Below are 12,914 nucleotides of genomic sequence, written 5' to 3' on the forward strand. Positions count from 1 at the left end.
ATCAAATTGATTGTTGTAATAAATCCCACAACTTCCAGTTGTTGGATTTAATATAACTTGTCCAGGTAAAAAGTTTAGACTTTACCTAAAAAGTTGCCAATTTCAGCTCTGCATTATTTTTGCTGCTGTGCTCTGATTGGCCAGCCTGCAGCAGCTTCTGCCAGGCTGCCTTGATTAGGTGTGAAGTGGCCTGGCTTCACACAAAGGAATGTGCTTGGGGGAGAGAATCTCCCCTCAGCAGATGGTGAGGCAGGAAGGGGGAGGGCTGCCAAACTGGTCTTCAAAGGCAGAGAAGGACATTTGCAGCACCCAGCAACACCCCCACATCCTGCAACCCCAGACAATTAGGTGCCCCCTTGATTAGATTAGGAGAGGGCAGGAGAGGGGTGTGTTTATGATTTTTAGCCACACCAGTGGGTGGGCTCAGCCAGATGTAACCTCCAAAAATCAGATTCATCCATGTTGGATTTTTAGAGACTGTTGCCTTCTGGGATGGATTTTTGCCACACTTCCCAGGAAGTGGTCATCACAGGGGGACGACCCTGTCCCTGATTGGAGAACCAGGGCCCCCCTGCTTTTCACCCAGGAGCAAGGATAAAACTGGCAGACCTGCACCCACGCCTCAGATCCCCTCCAGAATTCAACAAGAAAGGAACTAAAGAAGAAGAAGGACTGCCCTGCTGGACCCCTGGCTGCACCTGGACCCTGCACTCAGAAGGACTGCACCAGCTGCACACTTGGGCTTCACCACAAGAAGGACTTTGCCTGGCTTCAACTGGTTCAAGGAGGGACTCCCTGTTTGCTACAGGTGAAAAATTGCTAAACCAGAGTCCCCTGCACCAACTCCTGAAGAAAGCGACCAGCTGACCACTGTCCAGTGGCCAAAAAGGAGTTTGCGCCAGGTGCATTCTGGGAGTTGAAGTCCGCACCCCCCAAGGACCATCACAGAACTTCTGGACCCTTGGGGTGAGCTGTGGACCCCAAAAGAACCTTAAAAGAACCTCTGGGTGAAGCCCCAGAAGTTTGGAAAAGATTTGAGAATTTTTGGAAAAAAGCTCCAGAGAGGGACCGACCCGCCGCAGAAATTCTAGCCGGCTTGCCTCAACCGCGACCCGGCCTGACTTCGTGGTTCGTCCCGGTAAAGAAAAACATCCAAAAAAGAGACTAAGTCCGAACGTAAAAAGTTGACCGGGACCTCCCAGCCATCGTATCCGAGAAGGGCTCCATGGACGTCGGATCAAGATCCAGGTTTACCCCGGTCGAAGGATTTTCATCTCGAAAAAACGACTAAGTCCGAAGGTAAAAGTCTCCACCGAGGAAACCCACATCGCGTATCCGGACAAGGGCTCCAGGAGGTCGGATTCAACTGGCAGGTTCGTCCCGGTGAAGAAAAACTTCAAAATAAAGACTAAGTCAGAAGGTAACTTTTTAACCGAGGCCTCCCGCGACCTGTAGCCGAGCAGGGCTCCATCGCGGTCGGCCTGAAAGTTTGACTTTGCCCCGGTCGAGGTGCAACCAGATGACCCGATTGGCGCTTTTTGTTTCTAAGCGCTAGAAAAGTAATAATTCTTTAAAAATTCATATCTCCGGTTCCCCTGAACCGATTTTAATCGTTTTTGTGTCATTTTAAAGATAAAAATATAAACTATTTTTATAAATTGGTTTTGGATTTTTAAACTGTTTCCTGTGTTTTATTTAATTACTGTTTTGTGATATTTGAATGCTTTACACTTTGTCTCCTAAGTTAAGCCTTGACGCTCGTTGCCAAGCTACCAAGGGTTGAGCTGGGATTAATTTACTGAGACCTAACTGTACCTATGTGGAGGTTAGTGGCTTGTTGCTAGGTGTAGGTACCTACCTGCCCTACCAATAATCCATTTTCCAACAGATAGATAGATAGATAGATAGATAGATAGATAGATAGATAGATAGATAGATAGATAGATAGATAGATAGATGGCAAGAGCAAGGAAGAACCAGAAGGAATCAAACACTAGACACAGTATTCCTCTTTCCCTGACAACAGCAGTTGGTTAGTCCTCTACTCCATTGACTAGATTGTACCATTTGCATTTCCCGCACCTTTTTTGTTTTTTTTCCCTACAGTTTCCTCTGGCGATTGAGGCAAGTCTGGTTCCACTTCATTTCTCAGCTTCTGAGCAGTGCTTACAGTCACCCTCTTCTTCTGCTTACCTGGATACTCTCTAACTCATCCTTGCACCCAGGATATGTTTTAGACTGTCATGTTCAGCTACTGGATGTATCCTGGTCATCTGGGGCTACTCACAGTTATCTGCTTCTGCACACTGGTAAACAAGTTCTATAGGCAATCTCTTAAAATTCTGTATTATGTTATGCAAATATACTCAAACTGGCAGTACCTTATTTGATAGGGGTAGGCATACCACCACAGACTGGGGGTTCATTGTGATATGCAATCCACTGTCACATAATGCAGAGATCCATTGTCAGAGATGCTGACACAATATTTCACCCCTCTTTACATTCCTTCCCCTTTTTGTCCAGCACAGTCCCTATAGAATCTGGTGTTCAGTACAACTCTCAGTTGACTTGAGGAGGAACAGGTGGGTTAGCATTGGAATCCCTGGTGATATGTCATTAAAATCTTGACATTTTATGTATATTTCCTTCTTGATTTCATCTTGCTTGTTTTTTTTCTGTTGGCCTTCTGTCTCCCGCCATCTTTGCTTTCCTTCTTCGTCTTCCTTTCATTTGCCCTTTCTTTTTCACACTTCATTTATTACATATTTTCTTTTTTTCTCTTTCATTCTATGTAGCTTTTACTTTTTTTGATCTCACTCATCCACTTCCATGTTTTAATTTAATTTTGGACTCACCTTTCTTTTGCTCCCAAATTCTTTCTTTCAATTTGTCATGTTTCATTTGTACCTTTTTCCCCAATTTTTCCTTTTCTTGTTGCATATTATTTCTTAATCCTAAGTGTGTTCTTCTTTTTTTTAACTTCTTTTCTTTTCAATTTCTGTTGTTCTTTCTGTGTCATCCTTTTTACCATTTCTTCCACATCCACTTCTTTCAAGATTTCTTATCAATTTTCTTTACTGTCTATTCTCTCCATATCTTTTGTCCACTTTCTTTCCTTTCCCACTTCCCTAATTTAATTTGTTCATCTCTGTTTTAATTTCCTCTCATCCTTTCTTTCCATTTGTTTTCCGAATGTTTTTCTAATTTATCCTCTTGTTTCATTCTCTGTATTCCCCTCACACCAGTTCCTTTACTTTGCCCTTCTCCCCACTTTCTGGCTTTCCTTTCATGCACTTTCTTTCTCGCTCTCCATTTGCTAATTGTCCCCATTTTCTTAATTTCTCTCTGGGTTCACTAACTTGTTTGGTGCCTATGTCAAAACTTGCCCCCACCTCTTATCTCTGCAAAGCTTTTCTATTTAAGGTTTTGAGCTCCAGTTTAAAACACTGATATGGGTGTTCTGGTTGTTGAGTGAGAGTTACAGGTATCCCTATCAATACCCTTGAGAAGTAGCTAATAACGCCAGAACCCCTGGCTCCCGTCCCCCTCACCGCCACCACGCACGTCTTCATTACAATGCTGCCACCCTCTGTGCCCTCAACACAGGTTGCTCTCCCGTCTGCCTTCAAGCTTCCCCGCAGACCACCCGCGGACCCTTCTCCTGCCGGAACTGCACCTTCACCAGCCTCCACGCCAATGACCCACCCACCAAGGCACGCAGTAGAGCTATGAAATCTACTCAACTCAGCCTCCCCTGACGTCGCCTTCCTGACTGAGACCTGGATGAACCCCTCCTCAGCACCTGACATCGCCATAGCCATCCCAGACGGCTACAATATCACCCGCAGGGACCGCTCCAACAAACCAGGAGGAGGCATCACCATTGTCCACAAGAACACCCTCACGAACAGCACCGAAGACACCCTCAGCAACGCCGAACACCTGCACTTCCAGATCCACACTGACCCAAACACCGCCCTCCGAGGGACCCTCATCTACAGGCCCCCATGCCCCCGACAGCAGTTCAGCGACTCCATCACTGACGTCATCAGCACGCACGCACTCGCATCCATTGACTACATACTCCGTGGGGACTTAAACTTCCACCTCGAGAACACCAACGACAACAACACCGCCACCCTGCTCATCAACCACTCCAACCTCAGCCTCAAACAGCTCGTAACGACAAGGACCCACTCCGCAGGACACACACTCAACCCTATTGTTTCCGCCAGCAATCACATCACCTTCAGCCACACCACCAAACTCCACTGGACAGACCACTGCTGCATCCACTTCTCCTTCAAGAAACCTACAACACACCACCATCCACAATGGATCCCCCACTGCAGTTGGAACAAGGTCACCGAAAACAAACTTATCGTAACCCTCTCCAGAAACCCACCCATCGACCCCACCAACACTGATGCAGCTACCCGCAACTTCAGGCAATGGATTGACACCTGTGCCAATACTCATGCCCCAATCAAGAATCCCTCCAACAGACGCACTGACAGAAAGGCCTTCTGGTTTACAGCCAACCTCCACAAATGTAAGCAAACCTGCTGAAGACTCGAAAGAAAATGTTGCCAAGATCAGACTCTGGACAACCACACAGCCTTAAAAAATGCCATCCGCAGACACCACCAACTCATCCGAGCTGCCAAGAGAACCGCCTTCAAAGACCGAATCAACAACAATGCACACAGCCACAAGGAGCTCTTCAATGTTGTAAAGGAACTCTCCAATCCCAGCTCCAACGCTAACGACATCCCGCGATCCCAAGACCTCTGCGACTCCCTAGCCTACTACTCCCACAGCCAATTTGCAGACATCCACAACAGCTTCAGCACCCAGACCCTCCCGGCAACCACCAACACCACAGATTCACCTCCAACCAAACTCCTGCTCTCCTAGACCCCCATCAACGACAACGACACCATCGAAATCATGAACACCATCCACTCCTGCTCTCCATCTGACCCCTGCCCTCACCACATCCTCAACAAAGCAAACTCCGTCATCGCACCCCAACTACGGAAGATCATCAACAGCTCCTTCGAGTCCGCCACCTTCCCGGAGAGCTGGAAACACGCCGAGATTAACGCCATCCTCAAAAAACTCCAGGCGGACCCAAAGGACCTCAAGAACTTCCTGCCTATCCCCCTGCTCCCCTTCCTGGCAAAAGTCATTGAGAAGGCTGTCAACAGAGAACTAACCCGCTTCCTCGAGGAGAACTGCAGCCTGAACCCTTCCCAATCCCAATTCCGCAGCAACCACACTACTGAAACTGCCCTCATCGCCGCCACCAACGACATCTCAACCATACTGGACAATGGCGAAACCGCAGCCGTCATCCTCTTGGACCTCTCGGCCGCGTTCAACACCGTCTGCCACCACACCCCAATCTCACATCTCAGCAATGCAGGAATCCGCGACAGAGCCCCGGACTGGGTCATCTCCTATCTCACCGGCAGAACCCAGATAGTCCACCTCCCCCCATTCCGCTCAGAGTCCACCAAAATCATTTGCGGCGTACCCCAGGGTTTGTCCCTCAGCCGGACCCTCTTCATCGTCTACATGGCCCCACTCGCTAACATCGCCTGATCCCACAACCTCAACATCATCTCATATGCCGATTACACCTAGTTGATCCTCTCCCTCACCAAGGACTCCACCAAGACCAACCTCCACGAAGGTATGAAGGTCATCGCCAAATGGATGAAAAGCAGCTGCCCCAAGCTCAATTCCGGCAAGACGGAAGTCCTCATCTTCGGCTCCACCCCCTCCGCATGGGATGACTGTTGGTGGCCTGACACTCTCGGAGCTGCTCCGACTCCCACCAACCACGCACGCAACCTAGGATTTATCTTGGACTCCTCATTATCCATGACCCAGCAAGTCAACGCCATCTCCTCCTCCTGCTTCAACACCTGCTGCATGCTCCGAAAGATCTACAAATGGATACCCACCAAAAACAAAAGAACATCACCCAAGCCCTCGTAAGCAGCAAACTGGACTATGGCAATGTCCTCTACGCAGGAACCACGGGCAAACTCCAGAAGAGGCAGCAATGCACCCAGAACGCCTCTGCACGCCTCTTCCTGGACATCCCCTGCCACTGCCACATCACAGACCACCTGAGAAACCTGCACTGGCTCCCAGTCAACAAGAGAATCACATTCAAACTCCTCACCCACGCTCACAAAGCACTGCACAACACCGGACCAGAGTACCTCAACAGACGGCTCTCCTTCGACACCCGACCCGACATTTCCGCTCCACCAACCTCACCCTCACAACCGTCCCACACATCCGCAGAACTACAACTGGCGGTAGATCATTCTCGCACCTCGCCGCCAAAACGTGGAACACTCTTCCCACCCACCTGCGCCAGACCACAGACCTCCTTACCTTCAGGAAACTTCTCAAGACCTGGCTGTCAGAGCAGTAGTCGCACCTCCCCCCCTCCTCCTCAATGCCTTGAGACCCTCACAGGAGAGTAGTGACCTTTACAAATTCCTGATTGATTGATTGATTAAGGTACACAGATGTAAAGTTAAGAATATTAAATCTATACTTCCCTCTGTGCAGTTACTTTTTCAAAATGTCGTCCCTGGAAGAGGCAGTATGCAGCCTGTCAATTGAACCAGGGGAACCATTAATATGGCCTTTCCAGATTCAGCAAGGGAGGAGAAACATCGAAATTCAGAGGAAACAAGAGCGGCCGCCCCACAACAACAACCGAATGGGGCACAGTTGTTGGCCCAGAACATCTAATCAGATTGTTAAAGAAATTGAAGCCCACAGGGGCAGTGGGCCCGAATGGTCTTCGCAATGCCCTGTTTATTGTACTAGGCCCACTACTTTACACCATTGATTAATTTTTTGCTTTGTACCAAACGGATTCTGGCCCCATGGAAAGGTAGTATTTTGCAACCAATTTAGAAGAACTGAAACCCAGCATGACCCACCAACTATAGGCTTATTGCCCTGATCGACATAGAAGCAAAACTCTACACATCCTGTCTACTACGTCACCTTGAAACGTGGGTTGAAAGAACCAACTTGATCCCGCAAATCCAAACAGGATTGATAGCAAGCATGGGAACAACTACAAACTTAACATCTCTCAGTCTTTTAGTAGATAAGGCTAAAGTCAGGAAATCACACCTATTTGCCTACTTTGTAGACCTTAAGTCTGCCTTCCACCGGGTCCTGAGAGGCCGGCTTTGGTTCAAACTGGCCAATTGGGGAATCTCAAGTGCACTCCTGAGGGCAATTAAAGAACTATACACGGATACCTGGGTTCAAGTGAAAATAGGTGATGGCAGTAGACTAACAAACAAGATTCTCACCAGAATTAGTTTAAAACAGGGCTGTGTCTTGGCCCCCTGCCTGTTTAATCTCTGTTTAGCTGATCTTGTTGGGACTCTTGCACAAGTCAACTCTCATCCACCCACATTAGCCTCAGAAAATCTAGATTGTTTACAATATGCGAATTGTATAGTTCTGTTGAGCCAATCTCCAATAGGCCCAAAAAGGAGTACGAACACCTTAAAAAGGCACCTGGACTAGCAAGGCCTCAAATTAAATCTGAGGGAAACAAAAGTTATGCAGTTGGTTGACTCCAAATTGAAGTCATTTGCTTGGGTTTACGAAGGGCAAAGAGTGGAGGTGGTCACCACATACAAATATCTGGGAGTGCATTTGGATCCTTGAATGGCTGGAAGCATCAATTAACCGCTATCAGGGTGAAAGCACAATTGCTAGCTGTCAGCTTAAATGCGCTAAAAAAAAACTGAACTGCCCCTCACAGAGTCATCTCCTCACAGTAATGTCAGCTCAACTGCTGTCCTCAGTGTCCTATGGAGATTAAATCATGCATCGCCGGGAAATAGACAAGTTCAATGACATTCAATCCAAAATTTATAAAACTGTTTTCCATCTCCCGAAAAGCGCCAGGTGCGGCTGAAGTTCAGCTTAAATAATTAGGCCCTCATTACAACCCTGGCGGATGGCGGTATTTTGAAGAAAGGTACTGCCAACAGGCTGGCGGTACCTTTCCCCAAAATATGACATTGGCGGTTTGGCATGTACCACTCTGTCCGCCAGTGCCTACAGCAGCGTCCGCCAGCAGAACAGCGCTAGGCCGTATCATGGGTTATGATACAGTCTGCGGTGGTCTACTGGTGTGGCGCTGCTGCTGGCAGCAGCGCAACCTTACCGCCGTCCACTGCCATGACCGTAGCCGGAATTCCGCCAGCCTTCTGGTGGAATTCTGGCTACGGTCATAATATGGCGGACGGTAGGTAGCCGCGTGACAGTGTTTTGGCGGCTGTCGCCACAGCGGTAGTCAGCCATTACCGCCGTTTTCTTAATGAGGGCCTTAGTCTTTCCAGAATAAGGGTGCTTTCCTTAAACTATGCTGTAGGCTCCGGGTAGCCGAAAGGGGGGTCCATCAACAACTTATGCTAGCTGGAAGTGGAAGGTCAACGAACCAATAGCACAGTGGGGGCATGGGGAAACTAGTTAAACCAGGTTATTCAGGAGCTAGACATGAAAGAAGTATGGGAGTCAAGCTTGGGAAACAAGCCTTTAATAAACTAACAATGTCTCGGTTCGGAATAGATCTCTTGCCATGGCAAGGACATCTTGGCACACAGAAGGCATGCATGGGCAGTGACAGGCTCATACTCCAGACTGAACAAGCAGAACTACTGGAAGAGCACTTTTCCGTGCACATAAAGCACCAGTTTATGCTATATCGGTTTGTTTGCTTTTTTCTTAACCAAAGATCTGTGCCCTCCATGTAAAAGTCAACATACAAACCATAGGTACAGATTATGGGGATACAAGAATTAATAATTAATCCATATCTTCTGAACTTGCCTGGTATCTGTCGAAGAAAGGAAAAAGTTATTAAAACCATCATTCAATCTCATGCAGATCCGCACCTGCAGACAAGCAGCACTGGATGGCTTAGTGCCAGTTAGAGCCCCTTGGTTTTCAAGGGGTTGAAATTTCTAAAGCCACTTCTTAGACAGTTGGAAAAAAGAGAGATGGTCCTTATCACAAAACTATTGTGCAGTCACTCCTGCACTGAAATAGAGCTCAACACAGCCATTTGAACTGATTTGCAGTCAGAACAAGCTCCAATTGGTGACAAAGCAGACTTGGAGTAAGTAAAATCATGCAATTAGTGTAGTCACATGGACTCATAAGACACTGCGCCTCATAGCCGGGTTGGAGGGCATGGTGGGTTCCCATCGTGCAATGAGGGAAGGACATTTAAAGGTGCATTAAGGAACTGTTGTGGCGAGGATGAAATAATGCACATGCACTTTTATTGGGCACTAGTATTTTTACCAATGGGAAATGGAGGCTGTGGGTGTGTCATGTGCAAATGTGCTTTTACCTTTTGGATGGAGTTGGTGGTATTATGTAAACAATGATCTCAGCCCATTGAAGTTTATGAAGTAATGTAAGGGGTAGATTTTAGTTCAGATTGTTTTTTATGTCTGTTTATTGTTATGTAATGGTTTTATTTAACTACACAAATACATATGAGTGATTGATTGTCTCTTGATAAGTTTTCAATGATATTATTGTGTCATGATATTCATATACTCTATATAAGAGAGGACAACCAACTTTGACAATCCTACATTGGATTGTGCGTTGTTAAATTTTTACATTCATACAGGTGATGCTCTCAGGTTGTGTTAAGGTGGGCCACACACTAAAACTCATATAGTGGAAAAAGAAAAGATGAAAGAGGGTCAAAGGATTAAAGTCTTTCTGACACGTAATAGGGTATTTGTAACACTTTCCAGACTTCATATCTACCTCATATCTGTGATCTGGAAAGTGGAGAATGAAAGGTTTGTGAGGGCAGCTGTGCTCACAAACCATGTGTCACTTACCAAATACTCGTCTGGGGTGATGACTGTCCCAGTTTCTGTGTCCTCAGGGGAGGGAGGTGTGATGGGAATTAGCAAGCAGTATCTCTAAAGACCACTACATCATCCCAGATATTTTCCCAGACAACACACTTTTATTTAAAGAAGTATCAATTGCTTTAATGGACCTAAGCTGCTTTTAAAATAATGTCACATATTTGGGAATTCAGGAATTAAAGTCATGTGTTCCTTACAGGCCTCCATAACTGCATTTACAGGCAACCACAAGGGTCACAAATTATGACCTTACCAATTATTATTTACAAGGAAGTCCGAGCGACCCCCTGTGACTGGACAGTTTGCGATGAGACCTATTAGTGCAAAGGTTGCTGCATTCCCATTTGCAAATCAGTCAGTGTACAAGTTCACATCCCTGGTTTGTGAATGGAATAAGTACACTCGGGCACTTAGGGTCAGATGTATCAAACTTTTTTGCGATTGCAAAAATGCTTTTTGGTATGTATCAAGTCAAATTTGCGATTCAGTAACTTGTTGTCGAATCGCAAATTGGAATTGTGACTACAAATCCCTATTTGGTATTAGGAAGGGGCGTGTCAGGGGCGTTCCTTCCTAATACCAAATCGCAGAGGTATGTATGAATGTTTTGTGACCCAAAAGCGGTCGCAAAACATTCATATTTTACCGCCTATTGAAAGCAGGTGGTAACCCATTTGCAAAGGGGAAAGGGTCCCGCAGGAACCCCTTCCCTTTGTGAATGGTAGCAAAAAAAAAAAAATCTTAAAAAATGAAAAGAAAACTTTTCATATTTCTTTTTTAAACGCATCCCGTTTTCCTTTAAGGAGAATGGGCTGCATTTCAAAAAAAAGATTGCTTTATTGAAAAGCATTCCCAGACATGGTGGTCTGCTGAGCCCATCAGGCCACCATCCCTGCGATTGCAGCCATTTGTAGTGGGCGGTAAATTCCGACCTACCTCATAAATATTAATGAGGTAGGTCCATTTGTAAGCCCTTGAGAATTGCTATATGAAACTCCTGAAATTTCATACATTCCAATAGTAATTACTTAATTGCGATTCGCAAAAAATCGCAATTTGGTAATCGCTATTGGAAGTCATGATACATCTGGCCCTAAGTCTTATGCGGATTAATATATTGTGCTCTTTTGGTGTGATGTTTAACAGTTACTCTTAATATTATAGATCAGTTGGGTTTACCCTTGCAATAGTTCTAGGAAATAACTTGCAATCATGGTTGTTATGTTAATGGAACCCTTCATATTTCTTTTGTCACCGGCACATGATTCTTTGACTGAAAAGAAATGTCCAGGTTGAAGTTCTAGTGAACTTGTCCTGGCTTTGGCTTACTGTGAGTTCTACGAGAGACTGTGGAGCCTGCTTCGTCTTTTAACAATTAAACACTTTGATCTATTTACAACAGATGAAAAATGCCCAAATTACAGTATCATGCAAGGATAGGCTACCCAATGTGAAACATGCTCCTTAAGACGGACAAAACCAAACTAAAACTAGCATTGACATAGCCACTAGGCTTTGCGATGGCAGGCTTTTGCCACAAATATTACAAGCATTGACAATTTCAATAGGTCTGGCATTCCAATGGCTGCATAATGCCACTTTGTTACTAGATCTTCCTCTTCAGTCATATGCAAAGGCCTGAGAATTCTTTCACAGAGCTACTTTATTTTAAGTGATTACTAGGTTTCCCTCTTGAATGAGATTCAACTACTTGAAGTCTTCTCAAAGCAGCAGTACTTCAAGCATTATTAGATGTCCCTCTTGAGTAAGATGCAACTGCTTTAAATGTGATTCTCAAAGCTTCTGAGGGTGTTTGGCTTCAACATATACATGAGCGTGAACATTTTTGCTGCTCCTATGATTTTTGCTTGTTTTCTATGGGATAAATAAAAATGCCAATGATGGTTGATGACGAGGAGTCAATATTGCAACTTTCAATAAAGGTCTTGATTACTAGGGAGTGCTTCTGATGACACACTTGGTTAATTGAAGTGCCTTGGCCTTGTTCTCAGCAAACTGTGTTTTTTAACTGGCACTGTGTGTCTGCGCCAGTAAATTGCATTTGCTTATAATAAAGTTTATGGCTGAAGCATTTCACAAACCTGCAGTACTTCAAGAGGTTACCGGCTGTACCTCTGGAGTCAGAGGCAACACTTTTTCTATTTTTATTATTTGTATTTGTTTCCTATAGGATAAATAATTATGACAAAGCTGGTTTATCATAATGAGTCAATATTGCTACCTTCCATAACTTTCTTGATCTTTATGGAAGCAAGTGAGTACACCGCACTATACTATAGGTACTATTAATCATTGCGAAATGCAAGTACCATCGAACGTCTAACCTTAGGAGACTATTTGTAGGTGACTGTATGCATTGCAATTCAATGTGAAAGCATCCAGTGGCTGAAGTGTGCTGAGCCATTGTCCTTCACTGTGATCTGTGGTGGGAGGAAGGAGTATCATCTGGGATGCTCAAGCCCCTCTACATGTATGTATTATTATCATGAGTTTTGGACAATTTGAGGCTTACAAGAAAGCTGTCTTTCGACTTGACCTAAACAGAAGTAAACAAAAATGAAAGCATGTCCCCATCTAAACCTGATAGCTCAATGTTTACAATAAATATTCTAAGTTAAAAAAGAAAATAATCATCACATGTAACTTAAATGCAAAGATACAGGTGTTTCTGGGCAGGCAGGTGTGCTTAGAATAGGTAAAAAAAACATTTTAGTTTTAGTTCACATAGCAGGAAAATATGATTATGATTGACACGAAGAAAAGGCACTATTGGCATTTAATTACCGAAGACATAGTTTAAACACACAATGATGACAGAAATAAAAAATAAAAAAGAATGCAAAGGAAAAAAAATTGGCTAAGTAAAGTTTTGGATACCAACCATGGTACTGAATTACTCTTCTTTTTAGGCAGATTTGCACATGTGATCTT

The 12,914-nt window shown here is 45.0% G+C and overlaps 1 protein-coding gene across 2 annotated transcripts in view; it reads right to left on the minus strand.

The window, feature by feature from the left end:
- The window catches only part of LOC138274853 (glutathione synthetase-like), a 186,661-nt gene that overhangs the window by 34,700 nt on the left and 139,047 nt on the right, over window positions 1-12,914 (minus strand). The window contains exon 13 of one of the 2 annotated variants that reach the window (XM_069219020.1): window positions 8,448-8,902. The exons of the other annotated variant lie outside the window; for it this stretch is intronic. Within the exon in view, the coding sequence (XP_069075121.1) occupies window positions 8,872-8,902 (31 nt within the window). The 3' untranslated portion in view covers window positions 8,448-8,871. Of the gene's footprint in view, window positions 1-8,447; window positions 8,903-12,914 lie in introns of those variants that run through there. 2 annotated transcript variants of the gene reach the window in all.

The sequence above is a fragment of the Pleurodeles waltl genome, chromosome 2_2 (genome assembly GCF_031143425.1).
Source record: "Pleurodeles waltl isolate 20211129_DDA chromosome 2_2, aPleWal1.hap1.20221129, whole genome shotgun sequence".
In the NCBI taxonomy this organism is placed as follows: domain Eukaryota; kingdom Metazoa; phylum Chordata; class Amphibia; order Caudata; family Salamandridae; genus Pleurodeles; species Pleurodeles waltl.